This window comes from Nelusetta ayraudi, unplaced genomic scaffold (assembly GCF_046127955.1).
Source record: "Nelusetta ayraudi isolate G7.1 ecotype Tasmania unplaced genomic scaffold, CSIRO-AGI_Nayr_v1 ptg000090l, whole genome shotgun sequence".
Classification (NCBI taxonomy): domain Eukaryota; kingdom Metazoa; phylum Chordata; class Actinopteri; order Tetraodontiformes; family Monacanthidae; genus Nelusetta; species Nelusetta ayraudi.
The window spans coordinates 2763132-2786007 of NW_027466140.1; the positions used below are offsets into that span (position 1 = coordinate 2763132).

A 22876-nucleotide genomic window follows, 5' to 3' on the forward strand; every position below is an offset into this window, starting at 1 on the left:
GAGTCTGAAAGTTGATGACGGCAAAACATAACCCGCTGTGTGTGTGTGTGTGTGTGTGTGTGTGTGTGTGTGTGTGTGTGTGTGTGTGTGTGTGTGTGTGTGTGTGTGTGTGTGTTTGGCTGGCAAGTCTGACCGGTAGGGTTGCCACCCGTCCCGTTGTTCCCAGAATTGTTCTGTTTTTTCACCACTTGTCCCGGGAAAAATAAAATCTCTCCCGGGAAAATGACAAAACCTAATTTGATTTCCGTCTGTGGTCTACTCCAGTACTCCACGCGATTATCTCATATTTGGCAACTGAAAAACCTGTCCCGTAATGAACTGATACGGGACGCACTTCACTTTGTCTCGTATATATACTTCGGGGACGCCTCTCCGTTCCGTCCCCCCCCCCCCTCCCACACACACACACACACACACACACACACACACACACACACACACACACACACACACACGTCGACAGACTTCATATGATACTCTAGGAGGTGGCAACCTTACTGACCGGTCTCCCTCATCAGTCCAGAATCAAGACGTTGCAGGTAAGACAACTGTTTATCAAATGTCACTGTGCGACAAAACCGGTGCCATGGTAGTTATCCCCGATAGAATGTGTATACCCTGGCTGCAGGGGCGCGCGCACATTTCTACGCTTCGGTTTCAACTTAAAGGGCGTTCTCATAGCCTGGCCTCGCCACGGTACGGTTGTAGAGCGTCTTCACTGGCCGCTACACGGTTGTAGGGGGCGCCGTTTTGGTACCTCAAGCGAGACGAGGCGGCTTAAAGTCCTTGGCTCGCTAGGGCAGCTGTTTCAAATAAGGAGGCGTGTTTACTGTCTGTTTCTTTTGAAATAAATGCCATTTCCCGTTGTATCCGTCTCGTGTTTACTTTTGGTGAAAATATAAAGGTTGAAGTACACCTTTACTCTCCCAGAAAACGAAACAAGAAAATATAAATGTTGCCTGCATAAATTATCAACTGTGACTTCAGTGAGGGAAACTGTTCTTTCTTTAACAGAAAAGCAACCACAGACCGAGCAGCAGGTATGAAACAACTTCTACTTTGTCCATCGCTGCGCTGTCGTGTATCGCACAGAAATAATGCCGTCGAAAACGTTGTCCCGCTTTACCGCGTCGACTCCGCCCACGATCTCGTGAACCGGGGGCCATGAGGACACAATCGAACCGTGGCGAGGCTATGAGAACACGCCCCATGAGCAACATGTAATTCATCGTTTCAGTGTTAGATTTTTATCAACAACGTTACGCTACAGACACATTACACGTTTATCAAGAATGTTTTTTTTCTGCTCTATCCAACGTGTTGTTGAAGTGTATATTAGTTTTGTCAATGACGTTACGCTACGGATACACTCGCGCGGCCAGGGGATACAAATTCTACCGGGGATAACTGCCTTGGCACGATACCTGTCGCTGCTGAGTGTCTGCGATTCAACTAAATTGTGCTCAACGCGTAGTAAAGTTGGTTTTATATTCAATATGTGCTCAGTTTCGAATTCCCAATTTGCATGTTTTTTCGATGTTTTTTTTTTTTTGCCAATAAATCTTACATCGTTGGAAAGCTTATTTAATGTCACATTCAAATATGTCGGTTATATGGATGAAACATTTACTGTATCTCTGCTTGTGAAACAACAACAACAATAGCAACAACAACAAACGCTCTACAGTGTCAGAAATTGTTTTTTGCTGACTCATCCTGTGGGCTGTTTTCACCTTTTTTTCTTCATGAGTACCAAAAAAGTTATACCATTACTGTAATTATTCATGTCAAACTCAATTTTTTTTTGTCAGAGTGATCCTAAAAGTGAAAGAGTTTCAGATTCTCACTGGCATGGCCCCGCCCCTGGTAAGATGAGATCTTTTCCTTGTCTCTGCCATGTTGTAACATTTACATTTCACCTTTCAGAGAAAGGCTACTCAGTTAAGCAATTTGTCCTTTTGTGAAGTCACAAAGGGCCTATACTTTATATCACACGTCACAGGTGATTGACATCACCAGCAGCCAGGCATGTTTAGGTTCTACCATGTTATTGTTTCACTAACGCTGTGGCCAAGTCTCTGTAATAAACAATTTTTTCGACCATTTGTTCAACTAGTCCAATAAGAAACCAAAGCCAGGAGACTTGATAGAGGTCCGCAGAAATGGCTATCAGCACTGGGCTCTGTATGTTGGCGATGAGTCTGTTGTTCACCTGACCTCAAATTGTAAGTTTGATTCACTGACATCTGACACATTGGTCTGAATGTTTGTCTAATTAGTGTAATTTTTTTATGTCATAAAAATATGTAGCAGGAGTCAGCAGCAGGATGTCCGTGGGAGGCGACAAGGGCCTTATACAGAATCAGAAGCTCTGTGATGTGGTGGGAAGTAACCGCTGGAAAATCAACAATGTTATGGACAAGAAGTACAAGCCCCGCCCAGCTGACGACATTGTGAGGGATGCCAGAGCACTGGTGGGCAAAGAGTTCAACTACAGCGTCCTCTCTCGGAACTGTGAGCACTTTGGGAAAAACCTTCGATATGGGAAGCATGAGTCGCGGCAGGTTAGTGAGCAAACTATTTGAAAAGTAACACAAAGCAGAAATACAGAATGTATATTCTTTTAAGGTCTGAATTTGAAGCCTGACAACAAATATGACTGGCACGATAATGACTGGGTACAGAGCAGGAAATTTATGGGGTGCTGTTTGTAAAGTTTCTCACGCTTAAAATAGCAACAGCAACATTTTGTCACATTTAGCTTCAAATGACGTTTTAAAAAATTTGTGTGCATTTTTTAAAGTCACTTTTTAGCACATTTAACACTTTAAATCTAAATGTTAAATCTAAATGTTAAATCTAAATGCTAGGTCTATATGCTAAATCTAAATGTTAAATGTTAAATTTAAATCTAAATGCTAAATCTAAATCTAAATGTTACACCTAAATCTAAATGTTACAACTACATTTTTCGAGTGAAACTAAATATTTAGCTACTATGCAAATTCAAGCTGCCCGCAACCGGAAGTACCACAATAAAAGCTCTGTTTTTAGTGTCAAATAACGAATAAACAACTGTCTTTTCTGGAGAAAATTCCTCTTGGATATATATATATATATATATTGTGCACACCTGAATTTGTAGCTTCTTTTCCCCAAACCTTTTCCAACAGCTAAAGACTTGTCAATTTATTTGGCGTAAAAACTTTTTACTTAGCATGGAAATGGCTGAAAATTTCAAAGGATGGAAAGGGGAGTGCAATTGACAAAGAACAGAGAACAAAAACAATAGTTCTTAAAAGCTGATGTTTCCTTTACAGGTGCGTAAGGCAGCAGAAGTTGCTTCTGCGTTCTGCTTTTCTGCCATGGTGGGGATCATTTTGGTGGTGGCTCTCAATCTGTTTAGAGTCGCAGTGGGAAGGTGAACAAGCTGAAACTGAAGTCCAGATCACCAGAAAAGCCCAAATTATACACATACACATATGAGGAAATGCCACTCAATTGTTGGAATAGAAGGACAAATTTTGCAAAGGCTGTCTTTAACAGTGAGTCAATTATTCATTTGAGACTGATAATTTTTAAAATGATTACAAACACAACAAATAAATTGTTTTAATCATTAAACAGTGTTCTGTCACTAATTCAGTGTGTTACGGAGACAAAATGCTCACTCATTTAAATGCTGAAATAAATTTCAATGTTTCAATAGGACTTTAAAGATTTCTAATTGAATGTTTTTTCACTGCAAGGGTATGGGCCTTTTATTAAAATAAATAATTCCACAAAAACGCTACATTCTCTGTGATGAAATCATTGCCGTGCTTCGCCAGATACTTTTTATGAAAGTACGAAGTTCATTTGGTGATTTGCGACTTGTCTACAACTAGTTGAACAGACAAATATTGTAAAACAGATCGTCAGGTCTGGAGGTCTGTCACTTTCACAAAAGCTTGTTTCTGCATGAGAGCTATTTATTTCAATTCTTCTGACGTCTGTTTGTAATTTTGAGAATTTTAGTCTGGATGAGTGTTTGTCTGACACACCAGAATGGGGGGGGGGGTGTTTTGATAGTTTCACATGTCCACGTCCAAGTCCGTGAGGTTCTCATAAAGAATAAAAGTGCCACATTGTTGACAAAAATGCATTTACCAATTTCTTCCAAAAATGTCAGTGAGCAAGTAAGGAAATCTGACTCGAAAAAACTCTAAGCCAAATATTAAAACACACAGTATGTTTGTTACATTAAGGAAAACTTAGTCCAATAACATTTGCATACAGTACATGTAAACTTTACTTGTCTTTATTTCTGAAAATAGTCCACATGCTACATAGATTGGATTGTGTATTCCGCTGTCGTTCAGTTCTCGCAGTGGGGGGAAAAAAAAAACATTGTGTAAACATTACATGACAAACGTATAAACATCTGCTCCAACACAGTCCAGAGATGTGAGGTTATAAGTGAAAACTTCATGAAAACACTGGAATGTTTCTATGTAACATTTAAAGTCCATTTCTAAAATGTTTTGTTTCGACTGATGAATGTGATCCTGCAAAAATCGGGAGGAAAAAAGGCACCATGCAAACAGCAAGTCAGTCAGTCTAAGGGTACCTCAAAACTCCTGCTCCCACACAAGGCAGTGGGGAAAGAATGGACAGATTGTTATGAATGTGGATTTTACACATTTTCACGTTCTATTCTGCCCACACTCCAGCAGGAGCTTTGCATTATCCAAAAGTAGCATCCTGACTCTTCTGTTTACAGCCTTCCAAATCCTGCTAAATCAAACGCTTTTGGTACCTTGGGGACAAAAGCCACCTGTGAGTCCAATGGCAGAATGAACCCCTGGCTGGCAGTGCGATCAAAGACCTTGCAGAGCTGTCAGTACAGCATCAGTGCCCTTTGTGATGTCACAAAGTGCAAGGTGGCATAACCAACTTCGTTCGTCATTTCTCTAGCCTTGTGAGAAGTCAGAAAACATTGGGAATGTACATTTTGCATAATATGGATGTTTCCAAGATCTGGTGTCTGCAGAATAGTTTGCAAATGTGGCCGCATCTTTGCTCAGCTGCAAATGTAGTGCACCTAAATCATTAGATTTTTTTAAACTGCAGACTACATAGAAAAAGTCCAGCAAGAACACCCCAAGGAATTCCCTTCCAAACCTGCATTTCTCCATGGCACTGGTTGTTCCTGCACTGCACGTCGACAGCCTGAACACGTCATTCTTCTGAGCCATGACCTCTTTTGTTCTAGTCAGTTGAGAAAACGAAAGCATGCAGGGCGTGATTCTAAGTTTGGAGTCTGAAAGTTGATGATGGTGGAACGTAACACACAGTGTGTGTGTGTGTGTGTCTTTGTGGATTCTGACAACATTCAATACATGGCCAATTGATCTTTTGATAAGATATATTTATATATAGAAATGCAACTTATTCATGTGATTTTAAGACCCCTATTGACTCCATTCTATATACACTTGCTTTACAGGTGACAGCGTCTTTCATAGAGAAAGTAAAATGGGGGACGTTTTTTTTTTTTTTTTTTTTCTTTATCAGCTGCAAGCAGTTCTGCTTCAATGGTCCACTTTTCTGTTCCAGTAATGCATTGATGATGCACTGTAGCAGACGGCCATGAGACATTTTCTTCTGCTGAACCAACAGCTCTCATTGGTTAACGTCCCACACCTCTATCTGCTGCTCTGAGTCCAGTTACTTTGCTGCTGGCTCCTCATACAGATCTTCCTTTGCTTTGCTTCTCCTCATCAGTCCAGCTTCCGTGCGCCAAGTTTCAGAGGACCTTTCGCGGCTTTGCGCTCTGCCCGCTTGGCCTCCAGCTCTTTTCTCCTTTCCTCCCGCTTCTTCTTGGACAGCTCGGCTTTACTGAGACCTGGTGGGACAAAAGGACACGCTGAGATTGATAAACAGGATGTATGCAAAAAAGACTGTATGGGCTAGGGATGTTAACAATTAATCGATTATTGATTAATTGTCGATTAAGAATTTAGTTGACACACCAGCAAGTGCACATATACACACACTGACACTCCTACACACAGCGGGGTCGGCCTGCTAGTGGGGGCTGGACCCGACATCTTTCCCACCCTGGATGGGCCCTGTGCAGTCTGGTGCCCCCGAGGTGCGAGACCGGCTGGGCTTATGGGGACCTTGCCACTTGTGGCGGGGTCCCCCTTCCCCCAATCCCGGGACCGGGCCGCTGCCTGGGTGGTCCCCTTGCGCCGCTCGGGGGCGGGTGGGCGGCGACGACCTGAGACACGGGGGTCTGACAATGGTGGGCGGGGGCCCACGGATTGAGTATTTAATTTTATCTTTTTTAATTATTTATCTTCTTCTTTTACAGGGCACAGGGGGAACCAGGGGGGACTCTCGCTCGGGGGCCCGCTTTGCCGGCGTTGGGGGCGGGGGTGCGGCTGTGGCCCCGGGGGCCGGGGGGGGGGCTGTCCCCTGGCGCCGGGGGGTCCCGGGGCGGTGGAGGTGGCTGGGGGGTGTGGGGGGTGGAGGGGGCCGGTTGATGCGCCATACTGGGTCCGTAGGGGGGGGGCCTCTGGGTGCCCGGGCCTGCCTTGGGTACCGATCCTCCCGGTGGGTGAAGGGGCTGGGTCCTGTCATGGGGATGAGTCTGGTCTCGCTTGCCCTGGGGGGCCCCCGTCCGGGGGCCGGGCTCTGCTGCCTGTCCGCCCTGGGTGGTGTCCCTTCTCCTTGGGGTATCTGCCTCCCTGTCATCCTGCCCTGGCTCCTCGTGGGGCGGGTGCCCTCCGGCCCGGGGGCCTGCTGCTCCGGGCCTCTTCCTGGCCAGCTTTGTGGCGGGTATGCCGTGTCCGGGCCCCCCCCCCCCCCGGCTCGTCGCTGGCGTGGGGCGGTTGCGGCCTCGGAGACCGCACTAATTGGCAGCCTGCTTCCAGTGACGTACTTAAACACACCCACTCCCACATTCAGGTACACACACCACCACATCCATACACACACCACCACATCCATACACACACACACACACACACACACACACACACACACACACGTATACACAGATACAAACATGCACACACACACAAGTATACACACATGCAAATATACACACACATCCGCACACACGCACACACACACACAAATATTTACAAGCGCGGGTACACTGTTGTACACTATTGCATAGCTTATTGTCATATTTATCCATGAGTAGATTATTATCATCGTTATTATTACTATCAACATTATTATTATTATTATTATTATTATTATTACTATTATTATTATTATTATTACTATTAACGTTGCTATTATTATCATCGCTATTATTATTAACATCACTGAATGAACTCGCATGTATGTTTGTATGGGTATATATGCACTATCTGACAATTAGCTATGCATATTTACGATCTGTTTTGTTCTCTTTTAACACAATTGTATATTGTTGCCAGTTGCCTCCTCTACTCCTCTCTCTCTATCCCTCTCATCATCTCATCATCCCCCCCTCCCCACACTCATTTCCCCTCTCTACTCACCTCCCTATCTATCCCCCTCAGTCCGGTCATGGCCAGAATGTCACCAAGAACATTATAATAAAACCACTGAAGAGGTAGTTCCTGAAACCACCCACGTGGCTCACACTCTCAAGATCTACCTCTGAGAATAAAATCTGTCAGCCATCATAGACATTCAGAGACACTTCTGCTTGTCATTATGGCCGGACCGGACAAGGGAAAAAAAAAAAAAGAAAAAAAAAAAGAAAAAAAAAAGAATTTAGTTGACAAAATTAAATTAGTCGCAATTAATTTATCATTTTTTTTACATGGGTAGGTAATATCATTATAACAGCGTAGTGGCAGGAAAGAGCAATTCACCTCTAGATATTGGTATGGGCATAATATACCTAGAAGAAGTTACTTTTAAACAACCATTAGAAAAAAAAGTTGAAATGTGACCCATTAGAAATCAACTAAAAATCAGAGGATAAATGTTTAGGGTGGTTCTACTGTTCTCGAATGTAAAAATGGCTGACATTGGACCCTCAACATTATTAAAGGATTAAATGTGTTCCTTACACATTTTTCATTGTGAACTTTAGGTTCTCAGCAAAAATCGCTGCTTATCAAATAACCGTTAATCTATCGATACGATCAATTAACTAACTATAATGAATGAATCCATAATTAGCATCCTTAGTCTGTGCATAATAAATGCCAATGTTCTAGTCAGGGCAAGCAGGCTTTGATACTCACTCGGGTTCCCATCCACAGACTCCCAGCTCTCCTCAGCTCCCCAGTCTCCTGATGCCTCAGCACCCCACCCGTCTCCAGCCTGAGGGAAACAAAGCACAAGTGATCTCAGGGTGGACTGAAACTTAAAAATCCAGACTGTTACATCTGCACAAGCTGATCACGATATAAAATATTTAAGTAAAAATCATGGCTACTGGGTTCTAGGTGTAGTTGCATTTATTTATTTAAAATATCGGGAAATGTAAATTATTACCTTAAATCCTATCTATTTGTACAATCCGCTAAACTCATGAGACACTTGACTTCTTATTTTTATCCACAGAAAGAAGTTAATGTCTCTCAGGATAGCAGAATTCAATTTGAAATTAAAACCCCACAAACACAATCCGGGCTTCAGTCTTTTTTTTTTTTCTTCCTTCCCCCACCTCTCTTACCGTGATGGCAGTGGTGCTAGTTGTGGTTCTCTGGGACAAGCTGGCAAACAGGTCGCTCTGGCTGCCTCCTTTGGCTGTGCTGCTGGTGTCCCAGTTGTAGTCGCTCGCCAGCCGAACCCCTTCGGGCAGGGGGAGGGTGCTGCTGCTCAGCGTTGTGTCCGTGTCCTCCTCAGCCCAGTCGTTTCCCCAGCCATCCTCGCCAGCAGAGCTCTGACCCTGGCCTTCCTTCTCGTTAGACCAGCTGTCGTCAGCGTCCCAGCCTGAGCTGCTCCAGTCTGAACTCTGCTTTTTCACAGCTGTGGAGGTCGACCGACCCACCTGCGGGAGAGAAACAAGGATCCAGTGCATCATGGACAAACTGAAAACATCAAACGTGAAAATTCTTGATGATGGGCATCATTGAAAAGTCAAGTATAATACTGTTAATGCAGTTGCTATCAACACAGAAAGCAGCTGTTGGTGTAAATCAGGAGTCCTCAAAGTAGATTCCGTGATAGCAGGTTAGGGATGGTTCAAGATTTTCAGATAGTGATTGGAATTTTCTGATGTGACTTAAAATGACATTATCTAGACAGTGATTATTTGAAGAGGCTGAAAGATCAAAATGAAAAATGGATGAACAGAAAGTTTTCAGGTGGTTGACAAACACACATATACTTTTGATGAGTATATGGAATCACTTCATTAATAATTAATTTAAATTTAACTGATATCTCAATAAAAAGACAAATTCAATGTTGTCATTTTTTAACGTTAGAATTGTTACAGGGGAAGGGATATTCCAAAAAGCTAAATATAAAAGCAAAAGATGTCCTTATTATAAGCTGTGGATAGTAAAAAGATTAGATTTTAATTTTTGGTGCCACGAACGAAAAAAATAATGTATTGATGGAAACTAGGGCCTAATAAGTCTGAGATAAACTAGTATAAATGCCTCTTACTCCTCTATCATTGGCCTTCTTTTTGGATGACGTCATTCCTGACCAGTCACTGTTCAAGTCATCTGGTTCGGAGCGATTCTTCCCTGGTTCCTATAACAGGAGGAACTTTCTGAGTCTGAAAATTCTTTTTCTTGGTAAACCTGTTAAATTTCAAATATGGTACAAATCCAACCTCCAAACTTCCCCAGTCCTCGTCGTCATCCCAGCGGTCTCCTACGGGCTCTCCATCATTGTCTGTCACTGCAAGTGACGGCGATTGTTTGGCATGACTAGAGGCAGTGTGGTGGTGAGGCATAGAGGCTTTAGGCGTTTGCTCTTCAGAACCTAGGGCAGAAATCATGGGAACTTATGAAAGAACTTGGAACATTGAGGGCACCTTCTTTCATCTTATGTTATAAGATTAAAAAAAAAAAAACAACGAAAAGAACATTATAAAGCGCTCATCTACAGAAGCATCTCAAAGCGCTTTGCACAAACACAAGAGTCATCCAGAGCAAGTTTGAAGCAACAGTGGCAGCGAAAAACAAAAGAATTCTTGAGCAGACCCAGACTCTGGAACTAGAAAAGGAACTACAAACATGGTTGAAGTAGAGATAGAGAGGCAGGGTGGCAGACAGGCCAGGGAGAGTCACAGGAGGAACAACGGACACCTACCCTGTGCAGCAGCTTCATTAGTTGCACTGGTGGGACTGGTTTCGTTGGTGGGGCCGCTGCCCTCTGCTGCAGCGCCGTCCGTCCCCGGAGCGTTACGAATCAGCTTAGAAGTGATGGAGGACATGCCCGTCACAGCCCAGCCGGCCCAGCCGGATGAGGCAGCCGATGGCTGGGCAGAGGACGCAACGTCCTTTTCTGAGGGATAGGAAAAAAAAGTTAAAAGAAATTTAAGTCAAGCAAATTTTCAGATTTAAACTGATCCTGGGATTTAACCAGTTAAGCTGCGTGATTACAGGCTTCAAGGGCGACATTTCATGGAAGTGAAAAATAAACAAATAAACTGAATTAGGAGTCCCAGTACAACAGTCAATACCTATTTCTGCCAGCTTTGTGGGGTCGTCGGACACAGTCTCCAGCTTGGACAGGAAACTCTTGATGGTTTTGAAAGCCTGGCAGACAGAGAAGGAAGATATAAATATGGAAGATACCCATTTCGCCCTATCTAGTGATAACACATAATACTTTGGAATTGTCAAGGATAATAAATAATATATAGGCCACACAATTTATCACCATTTTTTTTCGTTAAATGGTGATAATATTAGTTGTTTTGTTTTTTTTTCTCAATTAAAATCCCTACTGTTTTTTTGATAAGACCAATGAAACTGTTGCTACTGACAAATACTCCAGATATCTTCCCATAAAATGTGAAGTAATTGTAGAGCGACATTTTCTTATCAATGAATTAAAAGCTAGTGGAGAGCACATTCACACTCTGCAAGCCATGTGTACCTGGTCCCGGACGCTCTTATCAGGGTCAACAGTTATGGCACAGAGAGTGGGCAGGATGCGGGCTGCGATTTCTGTCAAATTGTAGTAGTTGTGTGTGGCGGCAAAGCCAAGAACGCCAGCCGAGCGTGAAGCTGGGAACGGGTCTTTCGTGGCTCGAGAGAAGGCAGAGACAAGAACACGTTGTCGGGTCTGGAAAGACAAATGTTCCGTTTCAAATGGTCATTGGTTTTGTTTCAGTCTGTGTGTGTTTTTTCTTTTGTTTTTGCTTAAACTTAAGCTGTTGCATGACGCTGATATATTCTACCCCGGCATTGAGGTAGGAGGCAATCTTGCCCAAGCAGACGGTGGTGTTGCAACGGATCGGGCCTTGTTCGTCTCTGGACTGCAGTCGTGCGAAGTGACGCATCAGATCCTGGTTCAGGTTGGTCTCGTTCAGTTTAGGAGCCAGCAGCAACATGGACTGAAGCAAGAGAGGACGCAAAAATTAAAAAAAAAAAAGCTGACAGCAGGCAAGACAGTAACACGTGAGTAGCATGAGATTTTGTCTTTCACAGTAGTACCTTGACCGTCTGCTCCCTGATGGCAGGGTTCGTGTCTGTGAAGCCGTGGACAACGTGAGGGAAAATCTGGGAGTTGACAGCCGCTTCATTCAGGAACTGGATAAACTGCTCCATCTGAGGCAGATTAAACCATGTCAGAGCAGATGTGAGGATAGAAGTTAATGGTTGTATTTGAGTGACTGAGTTGTTTTTATTTTTTATGCCTGGCCTCTACACGGAAATGACGTATCAGTCATGGTGTAGGACTTGCACCTGCTGCAGCAGTCGTATCCTCATGGCCCTGTCTGTCGAGGAAAACATCTTCACAATCACCGGGATGATCTTCTGTTGGTACTCTTCTGCTGACAGGAACTTCCCCACCTGCCACACAAAAATCACAAGGGCATGGGCGTAGTTGGAAAACCTCAAATCAAGTCGGTACATATGTGATCCACATCAGGCTATGTAGAGTTTACTCCAACAAGGATTTAAACAAGACTGACCTTGAAGAGCGGCGTCAGAACTACGGCACCAGCGTTGCCAAATTCAAAAGCTGTGAGCAGCTGAGGGAGGACTTTGTGTTTACAGAAGTCTTCTGGGAAAGAGTCCAAGTTGTCGCTCAGGTCTTGGAAGAATTGCTGCTTCTCAGATGGCTCCTTGATCTGGAGTAAAGGGTTGAATTCAACTTGAGGATCGTACTAGCATTTGGTTTATCTATTATATATATATATACATAAGAACAGGTCCCACTAAGAAAATCCATCCAGAAAATGTTTCTCATTTTGTGATATAGACAAAGATTTAGACCATTACATTGCAATGTAATTACATTGAACGTGTGCATACCTGTATCTCCTCTAAAAACAGGTTGCTCTCCACAAAGCTGTTGCTGAGAAAACCCCCTGGTGCTCGACAGTTCTGGAGGAACCGGGCTGGATTGGGTCGGACTCGGGCATTGGCACCCACCAGTTCGCAGTAATGAGAGACCAGGGACTTTGGGATCTGCAGGAAATAATAGAGGAGTCTCACAAATACAATTTTCCATCACCAGTGTGGCTCCATCAAAAGGCATAAGAAGGTCTCATACGTTGTATTTAAGGTCTTTGCATAGTCCTGCAAAAGTCAGCATTAATACACTATAATATATTCTTCTACTGTTGTTCAGTAACATTATCAAAATGACGAGAAAACAACAAGATTATCTTTGGAATATTGACTTCTCTAGTGAAGTGTCTACCTTTCCCAGTGAGCGAAGGGAGGACGTGCGAGGCAGCGGCCCATTGAACACCTCCCAGATTAGGCAACCTAGCCGCCACACCTCCCCTGTCCTGCAACAAGCACACCATGCAGTTAAACAAAGCAATTGATGAGGAAAAACAACATCAGGCAAAAGGACTGTTAATGTGTTGTCATAAGATTTACAATGTACTCCGGCATCTTTATAATAATGCTCTGCTATGAATCTCTTATCTTTGTTTGCATAAGACAAGTAAAACCAATCCCAAAACAGCCTCATCCAGTGCTCCTTTCATACTTGCAAAATGTGCAGTTATAAATGATTCATCAAAATGAGAATATCAAGTGATACTGAAGTGAAGTGGTGTAGGGTAACAGCCAATTTGGGATTGGAGCTGTAATTTATCCACCTCTACACAACTTTTATTCTGACGGCCGCTGCCTCACCATTTCTCAGCGCCACCATTGCTCGCCTCAGGCGGGTCATATTTCTCCATGTCTGGGTAAACTGTCTTGGGGGTTGGGAGTGAGACCCCACTTGGATCACCCTGCTCTGGGGCCACATGCTCAAGGCCCCCGAGCTTCCACTCTCCAGCTCGATCCACGAAGACGGCCCACACACCCAAGTTGTTGTGGAGCAGATGGCAGTCGTTGACCAGGAAACTCAGGGCTTTCTGTGTGAGCACAAGGGTAGAAAAAGGCTTACAGATGACATTTCACTCCTTGAAAAGTAACAGATGGCTTCTGCTCTTACAACTATTTGGTGTAATCCCCAGGAGACCTCCAAGTCTCCTGCTCCTCCCTTGTCTGCCTGCGCCTTCAGGTGGACCGCAAGAGGTTTCACCTGTTCAGTAACCAGGTACAGGCTCTTCTCTGTCTGTAAAACAACCAAGACATTAAGTGTGAATCTTTCACTATAGTACTTGCAGGGTATTCCATTTCAAATACCAAACAAACTGTAAAGATGGAAGTTATTGTATCAACACTCCACCACACAAAATATCATTCTATTTATAACATACAGCACAGTAATTATCACAGCGATGTCTATTTTAGAAATAATACATTTAAAAAGACAAATGTGTATTACACGTATGTATACAGTAGACTAAATTTCTTGGTCAGCAAGCTCACCTCTGTCTGAGTGAAACCATGCAGGGACAGCAGAAAGTGGTGACAAATAACTCAATACATGTTATTGACATGACAAACAACCAATTAGTTTAGTTTACAACATGCAACCAAGCAGCTGTGATAAAAATCCTTCTCCCAATACTTGAAACATTTGCTGCATGTACACAAGCACACACCTCCAGTCCGTCAACATAAGCCAGGATGTTGGGATGACGCAAAGTCTTCATACGTTTGAAGGCTGCCTTGGCTAGCTGGGTCTGCTGTTCTGTGCCCTGTGCAACCTCGTACACAAAGACTGACACCGGCTCTCCATTGGTCTGAAGACACAAGTTGGGCTGAAATTAGTCCCTTAAAATACCTGACATCATGTCATGTCATGTCATGTCATGTTTAGAAAATAAAAATAAAAATAAATAAATAAACAGTCAACATTTCAGCATTAAAAAAGACCATGTCAACATACTCGATTGGTGGGAGGGAAAAAAACAAAAAAACAATCACAGCAAGAATATCTAAACGTAGGGTATTGTTGTCATTATCCTGCTGCTGTGCAGTGACATCCTGCAGTGATTGACGTTGCCGTCATTCAAAGGTAATACTAAACACCTAATAATTAGATACTTTGTACGATACAGACATGAAATTGTAAAACATGTGGTAGACGGTCGACTGAAAAAAGCAATAGCTATTTATTAGTGGTTAACGGTTGGTAATAAGACTCAAACAGTGTGACGTGGCGAGAAATACGTGTCTCTCGACATAAACAAGTCTTAGCTCGCACCGTTAGCAAAATCAAAAAGGGGAATTTCTCATGAGGACCATCATGTCACGAAATGACATCTAATTATTATGAAAGGCCTGAAAAGAGCATGCACCTCTAAAGTGAAAATGAATTTAGTCAGCAAGAAAATAAGCTCAAAATGCCTACAGCAAAACAGTCGTACATTTTAGGCTAGCTTAGTGAGCTACATATTGGGCCTGAACAACGAAGCGGCTAACCCAGCTTTGGGTTCCGGTCTCCCTTATTTACCTTTCGCTTCCCTCGGTGCAAGGTCCATATTCCAGACTTTTCTTGGGTGTCTGGTAGAATCTCATAAGCGAAGTCTTTGACAGGATCCCTGGCAAAAAAGGACCACATCTCCTACACCTCATCAAGCACACAGGAACGTTTGGGCACTGCCAGCTAAACGCTAGCTAGTTATCTGGCACGGATGCGTAATGTTTCCGTGTCACCTTAATGGCCGGACAAAGGTTCCGGAACGACAACCCCTTACAGCATCAGAACAAGACGAGTGATTTAAAATTAAAATGAGCAATGGCTTGTGAGCTCTGATACTTAGAATATAATCATCCATGTTACATGGGGTTTCCTAACTCAGTTCGTTGGTTAGAAGATTCACAAGGAATATCTAATGTTTGTTTGAAGAAAGTAATGTTTTACTACATTATTGGGTGGTAACATTTAAAAATAAGCAAAACTTACCCTTTTATTATTTTAATTCAGCACCTCAAATGAAAATGGCTATTGTGAAATCTATGGGTTCCCTGATCCTTCTTTGATTAATCATTCTATTAAAATTTATAGTGAAATTAGTACATACCAGAAATACCACTAAAATGAATAATTGGATAACTATTAATCACACAAAAGCCTGAAACTTTAATTATTAACTGGCAGTTTTCTTTCCTTTAATCTTTTTTCACTAATTTTGTTAAAACAAGAACCAATCAACAAGGGTAAGTTGCAATGTTTAAAAAAAAACAAAAAACCAAACACTTAAACTTATTTAATTGCAATTGGAATGTCATGAAGATAATTACCTCACTTGTTTTATAAGTTAAAGAAAAAACAATAGAATAAGAACACCAACCAGAGTATTGAAAAAAAAAACATCAATGTATTTATTATGGATAGTAAAACAGTGAAACTTGCCCACTTCCAGTCTTAAACAAAGGTAAAAGATTCCACTTCATTGATCTAGATAACAGTGTGGTTTGTTGAGTGTGAAGGTCTCCATTCCAACCTCCCTGTTAACACAGCACTGAATCTTGCCACACACTCATACCTTTTGCCTCCCAGGAGCATCAGCCTTTTCAGAGATTCTTTAAAATACCAAATAAACAATTTCTGTGCTTCATAACATATTCCTTAAACTGCATCTTATTTGGAACGTATCCAAGTAATGGTGGCGACGCATTCTCGGAAACATGCAGATTCTGGCTGCTGGTGCATAATGAAGCAATTGAGATGAACACAAATACCTCATATATCCACCTCATCAAAATATGTTTTCTTGTGTACCCAACTTGTTTACATAGTTTATCAAGTAGTTTAGTTGACATTTGTATAACTACAGAAAAACAGACCATATTTCATCTTAGGCAGCACTTGATGCATTAATAAGTGCTGATCTCAATCAGATGCCACGTTCTTCAAACCTTACATTATGTTCAAATCTTAAACTAGATTAAAAAGTTCGGAAATCAAAGTCCTTCTCCGTGCTTATTTGTAATGAGTCATTGTAAGTGTAGTTAGATTTTTTTTCCTAATGTGACTATTAAATAGAAAAGTAAAAATTACCCAATGTGTAACCAATATCACAAATCAAATTGCTTTATTTTTTTGAACAAACAATTACAGAAAACGTAATAAATAACGCAAACAGTAAAAAAAACTGCGTGTGACCCATTATATAAACCCAATTATGAGCTTTTATCATTGAACAACCCAATGCAGCATACCATAAAAAAAGCAAGACACCGCAGGGAATTGAACCCCGTCCCAACAAGTGGGAGTGCCACCACCGGAGTCTTTTGCTTTTTTGTTGTTGCTGTAAGGGCAAAAGCAAAACCTGGAGGAACAAACGGATTGTTCCCCCAGGAAAAGAAAACCCCTTCACAATGGCTGCTACATTATCTCGCCACGAGGGGACTTTCAGGGACACGAGGCTGCAACTAGAAGATAGGACAACTGGTTTCCCGCCCCCAACCCCAGCATTGGCAACTGATTCCGTGTTTTCTTCCATACTACTGGCACGATACCACAATCCCTGGGGACACTCAAAGTTGCATTGCTCTTGAAATTCTGCAGGTCTCGCGGGACACGCAAGGACAGCGACGACTTTCTTGCCTACTTTGCAGCTGTAAACGGAGAAAGAGAAACAATTTATGTGCCCTCCCCCCACCCCCCCCGACCAGTACTTCAGGAACACGTTTTCACAAAATGGTCATCGGTTACCACAAACGTCAAGCATTTACTGCGGTTATTGATCCTCGGCGACGCTCAATTCTTCCTTCAGAGGAAATAAGACGGTACCCTAGCGGCCGTTGTACCAAGTCATCGCGACTCCCGATTTGTCATCCGGTTCAGTAAGAAGTTAACCTGAACAAGAAATCTGAAAGAGAGAAGAACGTTGTCTCCCCCCACCCACCCATCCCCAAAAGAAACTCCCTTGCAAATATTGCAATGTGACAACTACATGGACACAATGTAGTGTTTCAATGTTAAGCATAGCTGATGTACATGCATCATGTCGGGGTAAAATGTTAAAAGCCATGATTTGTTAAGGAACAAAATAAATCAAGGTAACCGAAATTACTTAACTCAGCACCAATGAGACTGAAGAGATGCAGTATTAGCGCGACAAGCTTGCAGCTCTTGATTGCAATGTGACTGGATTCTCAGTGCTCCATCACAGGTTAGGCCCATCCCAGATGACATTATGAGACAATTTAAAAGGGGATTTGACCTGAGAAACCAAAAGAGGAAAGAAAAGGCACACACACACACAACAAAGAGCGGGACTTCTGCGAAGGACGTCGAGGGTCAGATTTTAAGCTCAAGCGCACAGGGGGGTTGGTTGGTTGGTACTTCATTCAGAAGGGCCACACTCATGTTCGCTGACAGGTTCCACAAAGGCTTTGCATTCAGAGGCAGGCGAGATCGGTGCAGACAGACGAAAATGATCTGAAACAGAGTGATCTACACAACACACCCACCACACAAAACTAAAAGATTGGAGTTCTACTCATCTTTTTGTTTGAAGATGCAAAGACATAAGGGCCCAAGGCCAAGAGAGAATATGCAAGTGAATGCTTTGTCATTACTGGAAATTAAATCAACTGCAACATTTCAGGTTTATTTTGACAAGTTAAGCCAACGTCTTACTACACGCTCCTGGCAAGAGGACTTCAATTGCACCAGAACCAGACTTGTACTGCGAGTTCTGTGAAGAAAAGTATAGGGACATACCGACCCAAAAAGAAAAAAAAACTGAACGGTCAAGTACAGCAACACATTTGCGTTGCACCTCAGTCCAAATAAAGGCCGCACCATGCGCCGCCTTCCTCAGCTGCTTAAATTTGGACAGCGTCGCACATTTGCGCGATCACACAGAATGCTACTGAACTGCCATTTGCACAGTTGCGCAATGGAAAGCAGCTGAGGACTACATGCTTAACTCAATACGTTTACTTAACAATCAAAAAACCTGACTCCACGTTCAAAATGCATGCTGGTTGATTTCATAGGGCAAGATGACTCCGGTGCTGTCCTAGGTACACTGCCTTCGTCCAGTGGAATGTTCTGTAAGAGCAGAGTAGGAAGAAAAAAAAAAAGAAACCCCTGCCCCCCCCACACAAAAAAAACAAGACTTTTCTAGTCCTTACCAAAATGCTTTACGCTGCCAATGGTCACTGCCAAACCAATAAAACTCTTAATCATCTCAAGAACTCTGGAAGCACAACTGGGCTTTCAAATCATGCCCATTTTCTTTAGCTTAGAGAACCATCAGGGCAGTTTAGCCCATTCAAGATGCGTTATCCCATTTTGGGTTGAGAATACTGCTGTCAAAGTATCCAACTTATCTGCCACCAATTCCCATTTTGAAACGGATCTTAAGCGAGTGCGGGTCACATCCATGTTCTAGCACGCGCCCACCTTTTATTCATACCTGAAAAAAGCACAAGAAAAGCTTCCCAAGACACCCCCCCCAAAAAGAACAAATGCATACCAAAACTGGATTCCTGCACAACAGGCTAAGAATTTATTACGAAATTAAAAGATCCTTTACAGTTAGTCTACTTATTCCATTCTCAATACAAGTCACAGTACCAAAGGGCAATTTAAGATATTTAGCCAGACAATGAATGTAAGAGAAAAGGAACACGTCAATCTTACGTGGGGCTCGAATCGAAGCGCAAGGAAACTTGTACATACAATGTGCAAGCAGAGTTCCGGACACGTCTCCGGTATTGGAAAGCGCACTGGATACACCACACTGAAAAAATGCAGAGGAAAAAAGCCTCTCTTCCCCCCACAATACCCCTCATATACAGCAGCACATAACTGAAATTGCAAAACGGCCTTTTTTTTAAAAAAAAATGTACAGAATAATGCGGCCATTGTTGAAGAATCATTTAAATGCCACAAGCCTGAGCAAGAGGGTTTCCGTCCTTACAAAAATGTCGGCTTGGCTTTGAGGGCGATTTTTGAAGAGCTGACCTTTCATCATCTGCAAGAGTCAAATACACAACCCAAACCCATCCACACATTTGATGTATACAATGATGGCTTCTAGTAAAAAGACTGGTTACCACACTGTGGGAAAGAGCATCTTGTGAGCTCTGTGGGCTAGTTTACGAAGTTGCTATCCTGCGGGAGTATCGGCTTGAAGTGCTACGGTGTGCCTGGGGTGTGGCCTACTTGCTTTGCGCTGGGACGTGGAGCTGTGAAGTCTAGGGAAAAACTGATTAACGGCCCCCCCAACCCACCCTTCCCAACAAAGCACATGGAACACGACTCAAAAAGGTGAAGAATAAGACTGAAAACAATGAGTTGAATCAAGCAAACAGCAAATACCTTCCTACTTTTGTTAACAGAGGTAGTGGATTCACATGATCCAATCCAGCACTATATTAATTAAGGAGAGCTCAACTCAATCGAGCAGCTAGCACAGGGGGCGATTCGGTCGTCACCTTTAAGGGGCAGAGCCTGTAAGAAGAAGAACTCGATACACGTTTTAAACACCCCCTCCCACCCCAGAAACATTTACTAGCCAAAAGCAAGTGATAAGTTACATTTTCTGTCATTTACAATTCACTTAATTCGATAGTACTAGTAAATACTAATGTACAGGATAGCTACACCCACATGTACATTACATGCATTCACTCACTGCTTAGATAAAGAGGTAGATGAAGCCGATTTGTTGAACTCAGATGAGCTGAAGCACCAAGGGAGGGGGGGGGGTCGCTGTGTAAACGCATCGATGGGCTGCACAGGGAATCATCCATTCCCACACCTCCTCCCGATAACTTCTTTGACGATGACCTAAGCACAAAGGGACCACCTCCCACTCCGGACTGGGGCAACTACTTCGGATCGCGGGGGTAGTGACGTCCGACACGCTGTTCCGCTCCACGGCAAACAACCACTCACAGCAGCACCACCACACTTTGCACAATTGGATGGATGAACTCGGTAATAAACGATTTACACGGCTTGCCTGAAAAAAGGAAGAGAGAACGGTGCGAGAAGTTGTGTTCTACAACAGATTCATGAAAAAATATTGACTAAAACTCTTGAGAACGTTACAATGTACCGCTACCCAACATACAAACCAATGCTTCGCTTTAAACTTCTGTTGCTAGAGACGCCGCCGCCCCCTTCCCCACTGGCTGTCTGGACCTGCTTCAGCGACGAGACCCTCTGCGCGGTTCTACCCTGTCCTGTGCCTTTGGCTCCCTCTGGTGGTCACTCGGCGACAGCTGACGCTTTCGGTCCCCACTGCTCGCTCCGCCCTCCCTCTGGGTTCGGCTCGCCTGGCACTTCGAATCCTCCCGCTCCCTCTGGTCCTGTCCTGCCTGGCACCTGGAATCCTCCCGTTCCCTCTGGTCCTGTCTGGCTCCTCTTGGTTCGTGCGATCTTCCTCAAATTACTAAGTCCATTCTTCCATACAACTACGAAGTCCATTGCCTTCCGATAATTACGCAGTCCATTCTCCCCAACTTGAAAAATTAAAAAAAAAAAAAATTCTTCCGTCTTCTGACATTAAAAACAAACAAACGCTCTTTTTTTTTTTTTAGTGCAAAGGTTTGATTTGCTCTTTTTTTTTTTAAGTGCAAAGGTTTGATTTGCTCTTTTTTTTTTTTTAAGTGCAAAGGTTTGATTTGCTCTTTTTTTTTTTTAAGAGCAAAGGTTTGATTTGCTCTTTTTTTTTTAAGTGCAAAGGTTTGATTTGCTCTTTTTTTTTTTTTTTAGTGCAAAGGTTTGATTTGCTCTTTTTTTTTTTTTTTTTTTTTTTAAGTGCAAAGGTTTGGCAGGCTAAGCTGACATTCCTTTATCCACGAATTGGATAGTTCAAATATACACACACATCAATCGTTTACCAACAGTCAAAACCACCGACATTGGCACATTGCCCAAATTAGATTCTCACACGTTTCTCTTTAAATCTCTAAAAACGTAAGTTTTTCTCCAAAAAACAAAAAGGAATAAACGGTTTTTAAGTTTGATTAAAAACGTTTACACTCAACCGTTTGTTGTAGGTCTTGGTTTCTAACGCGCCAGCTGTATGCGTCCTAACCACGCCCTTTCCCTTTATCGCAAACCAATTACGTTGCGCATTTTTCAAAAACCGGCCAATGGCCAACAGTTACGTCACGGCATCCATTTTGTGCCAACTGAAAACCAGACTGTAACACAAAAAACAGTTCGTAGTATATAAACGGCACATTTGGTAAATCATAGACCAGTTAGGTAAATGATGTCTATAGAAAACACTTAAAAATGCCAAGAATAAAAATGACGACATGATTCTCCATTTTTGGTTCACCTTACTCGATCTGGAATTCTTGACTACTCGACACGACAACGTCGCAAAAATACTACAGATTGCAATCGACACAATAGGCTACTTTAAACTCTCAAACTCACTACAGACTGCAATTGACACAACAGGCTACTTACACTCTCAAACTCAAAAGAAAGTCAAAGTTTTAAAGATTCGCAAAAATATCTTAAGTCTTAACTTAAGGCATCAACGTTACTGGTAAAGTACAGCTTCAGAAGAAGCATTAAACCATCATACTAAGTACACACGAAGTGTAAAAGGAACAAAATCTGCTGAGAAAAACATCAACATAAAAAACAACGATCGAGTAGAAAACGACAAAACCAAAGTCACCACAACAGCTCACTCAACCACCACGCGCAGTCGCCCCGATGTCGTCTGTTCTTAAATGGCGTCGCTGCCTGTACTTATACAAGATGGTGGTTAGGCAAGTGGTATCCTTCCGAGGACAATATAGTTCCCTTTGTATGTATATAAACTATTAAATTTGACGTTTCCCCGTGTACAATACATTTTTTACAAAAAAATGTTTAATAACTTAGGGGATGGGTTAAAGCTGCGCTGTTAGACAAGACTCTGTTAAACACAGATAAGCAACGGTGTAATATCATTTACAACGTCCCTACTTGAACCACAGCGCATTCTGTCACACAACAACAATAACAACGACAACGTCGACCACAAACGACACATCTTAATCGAGTTCACAACAAGGGTGGATGAAACAAAAAAACAATGTTGACGTCAGAGAAACTGCTGCGCGGAATAATCTTTGCTTGTGCGTTACATGGCCCTTCAAACCGGATAAAACTAGATCGAGATGTCGGGACTACTTGCGTCTTACCGCACTGACGATGTATTTTTCTATTGAACAAAAGAAAACAGCCTACTCATCTCGTTTAAATTTGGCGACCTAAATTAAACCTTTGTTATTCCCTTTCCCATTATCTCATTATTATTCTTTTCTGGAATTGTACAAGCTGGTCGTGCTCAGACCCAGGCATAGACGTAGTCAACAATGTAATATAGTTTAACCACCCAGTTTAATAGTATCAT

At 42.6% G+C, this 22876-nt stretch overlaps 2 protein-coding genes across 6 annotated transcripts; one reads left to right on the plus strand and one right to left on the minus strand.

Annotated features, from left to right (window-relative positions):
• Nucleotides 1-420: 420 nt before the first annotated feature.
• On the plus strand, nucleotides 421-4353 carry LOC142901735 (phospholipase A and acyltransferase 4-like). 3 transcript variants are annotated; one of them, XM_076046350.1, is made up of 5 exons: nucleotides 421-539; nucleotides 1812-1866; nucleotides 2117-2225; nucleotides 2311-2564; nucleotides 3321-4352. In XM_076046350.1, exons 2-5 carry the CDS (start codon nucleotides 1852-1854, stop codon nucleotides 3423-3425), a joined length of 483 nt encoding a protein of 160 aa, XP_075902465.1. In that variant the 5' UTR covers nucleotides 421-539; nucleotides 1812-1851; the 3' UTR covers nucleotides 3426-4352. The 3 variants fall into 3 exon arrangements, with proteins under 3 accessions (XP_075902465.1, XP_075902467.1, XP_075902466.1); XM_076046352.1 differs by having other exon boundaries at nucleotides 426-567; nucleotides 1814-1866; nucleotides 3321-4353; XM_076046351.1 differs by lacking the exon at nucleotides 421-539 and adding an exon at nucleotides 867-1040 and having other exon boundaries at nucleotides 3321-4353.
• A 1332-nt stretch (nucleotides 4354-5685) lies between these two features.
• On the minus strand, nucleotides 5686-15196 carry scyl1 (SCY1-like, kinase-like 1). 3 transcript variants are annotated; one of them, XM_076046346.1, is made up of 18 exons: nucleotides 14998-15196; nucleotides 14144-14284; nucleotides 13588-13710; nucleotides 13281-13507; nucleotides 12835-12925; nucleotides 12444-12599; nucleotides 12101-12259; nucleotides 11871-11978; nucleotides 11619-11732; nucleotides 11363-11518; nucleotides 11059-11247; nucleotides 10640-10715; nucleotides 10267-10461; nucleotides 9785-9936; nucleotides 9613-9702; nucleotides 8663-8989; nucleotides 8238-8316; nucleotides 5686-5887 (listed from the first exon to the last, which is right to left on the minus strand). In XM_076046346.1, exons 1-18 carry the CDS (start codon nucleotides 15103-15105, stop codon nucleotides 5763-5765), a joined length of 2616 nt encoding a protein of 871 aa, XP_075902461.1. In that variant the 5' UTR covers nucleotides 15106-15196; the 3' UTR covers nucleotides 5686-5762. The 3 variants fall into 3 exon arrangements, with proteins under 3 accessions (XP_075902461.1, XP_075902462.1, XP_075902463.1); XM_076046347.1 differs by having other exon boundaries at nucleotides 8672-8989; nucleotides 14998-15194; XM_076046348.1 differs by lacking the exon at nucleotides 9613-9702.
• Between the last annotated feature and the right edge of the window lie 7680 nt (nucleotides 15197-22876).